The sequence below is a fragment of the Etheostoma spectabile genome, chromosome 15 (genome assembly GCF_008692095.1).
Source record: "Etheostoma spectabile isolate EspeVRDwgs_2016 chromosome 15, UIUC_Espe_1.0, whole genome shotgun sequence".
NCBI classification, from domain to species: domain Eukaryota; kingdom Metazoa; phylum Chordata; class Actinopteri; order Perciformes; family Percidae; genus Etheostoma; species Etheostoma spectabile.
This window is the reverse complement of record NC_045747.1, coordinates 31619659-31621709: the sequence shown is the minus strand read 5'-3', so window position 1 is coordinate 31621709 and position 2051 is coordinate 31619659. Positions and strand designations below refer to the sequence as shown.

The 2051-nt window shown below is 42.9% G+C and overlaps 1 protein-coding gene across 1 annotated transcript in view; it reads left to right on the top strand.

Moving 5' to 3' along the window:
* The window catches only part of LOC116702993 (trypsin I-P1), an 18538-nt gene extending 16489 nt beyond the window's left edge, over nucleotides 1-2049 (top strand). The window contains exon 6 of the mRNA XM_032537563.1: nucleotides 1816-2049. Coding sequence (XP_032393454.1) covers nucleotides 1816-2049 — 234 coding nt within the window. The remainder of the gene's footprint in view (nucleotides 1-1815) is intronic.
* Nucleotides 2050-2051: the final 2 nt, after the last annotated feature.

Sequence of the window (2051 nt, the reverse complement as noted above, 5' to 3'; positions counted from 1 at the left end):
CGAAAGATTTAGTTAAGCTGATGGTCTTACCGAGCTACTGGCATTTGCAGCTCCCAAACAGATAGTATAGAAGGGAATGTCTCACTCGGAGATTAAAACTAGTGAGATGTCTCACTTGGTGAGATACAAGCTAGAGAGATGTCCTCATCTGGAGATAAACATAGAAGGCCTCACTCGGAGATAAACTAGCGAGATTACTCACTCTGGAGATAAAACTAGTGAGATGTTCTCACTCTGGAGATAAAACTATAGAGATGTCTCACTCTGGAGCTATAAAACTAAGATGTCTCACTCTGAGAATAAACTAGTGAGATTCCACTCGGTAGATAAACTAGCGAGATGTTCCTTGGAGTATAAAACTAGAGAGAGTCTCACTCTGGAGATAAACTAGAGAGATGTCTCACTCGAGATAAACTAGTGAGATGTCTCACCGGAGATAAAACTAGCGAGATGTCTCCACTCTGGAGATAAAACTAGAGAGATGTCTCACTCTGGAGATAAAACTAGAGAGATGTCTCACTCTGGAGATAAACTAGAAGATGTCTCACTCGGAGATACAAACTAGTGAGATGTCTCACTGGAGATAAAACATAGAACGTCTCCTCTGGAGATAAACAGAGACCTAAACACACAGGTAGAAAAAGGATCTGCTAAATTGGCAGTACAACAAAATATGGAGTTTAATGAAAATGAAACCATGGAAACCTTTCTGGTCCAACCTCAAAATACAATTGATTTGAATGAACCTGAAAATTAGCATAATATGGACGCTTTAACCAGCTCACTGTAACTGTATGTTATATCTATCTTCCATCTATCATTGTAGTACCTCCCTATTGTCCCTCCTGTAGTAAATGTATAGTACCAGTGTCCAGGTTTTAAGTGTCCTGGTCTGACCTGTCCAGGGGGACTCTGGTGGCCGTTGGTGACTAAAAACGGATCTCAATGGATCCAGATCGGCGTGTGAGTTTTGGAAACGGCTGTGCTCTGCCGGACTTCCCAGGATCTACTCCGAGTGTCCAGTACAACTCCGGATCAACGAGACCACATCTGGAAGTGCTCATCTGGTTTCCCTCTCTCCTCTGCTGCTGTCCTTCATCCCCATCCTCTTCTCCCTCGTTGTGCTCTCGTAGGAGCGTCTGACGGTCGGATCGCTGGATCGCTGCCTCACGAGCCTCTGAGATTAATTTGTCTTCATGAACAAGAAAAAACAATAATGACACTTGATATAAAAACGTGATTGACTGGTGATGATTTTCTCATGGTTTGGTCTTAATAATAACAGAAAGTAGAGGAAAAAGTAAGAAAATCTTTGGGATTGTCGCATCTTTTCCTTTCTCTGTATTACGGGGAGGTGTCTTATGTTTTCGGTTAGGGCTGCAAATGACCATTATTTTCATAACAAATCAACCTGCAGATTAATTTCTCGATAATTGAAACATCATTTGTACATATGTGTGAGATGTCTCACTCTGGAGATAAAACTAGAGAGACGTCTCACTCTGGAGATAAAACAGAGACCTAAACACACAGGTAGAAAACAGGATCTGCATAATGTGCAGTACAACAAAAATATGGAGTTTAATGAAAATGAAACCATGGAAACCTGTTCTGGTCCAACCTCAAAATACAATTGATGTTGAATGAACCTGAAAATTAGCATAATATGGACGCTTTAACCAGCTCACTGTAACTGTATGGGTTATATCTATCTATCCATCTATCTATCTGTAGTACCTCCCTATTGTCCCTCCTGTAGTAAATGTATAGTACCAGTGTCCAGGTGTTATAAGTGTCCTGGTCTGACCTGTCCAGGGGGACTCTGGTGGCCCGTTGGTGACTAAAAACGGATCTCAATGGATCCAGATCGGCGTGGTGAGTTTTGGAAACGGCTGTGCTCTGCCGGACTTCCCAGGAGTCTACTCCCGAGTGTCCCAGTACAACTCCTGGATCAACGAGACCACATCTGGAAGTGCTCATCTGGTTTCCCTCTCTCCTCTGCTGCTGTCCTTCATCCCCATCCTCTTCTCCCTCGTTGTGCTCTCGTAGGA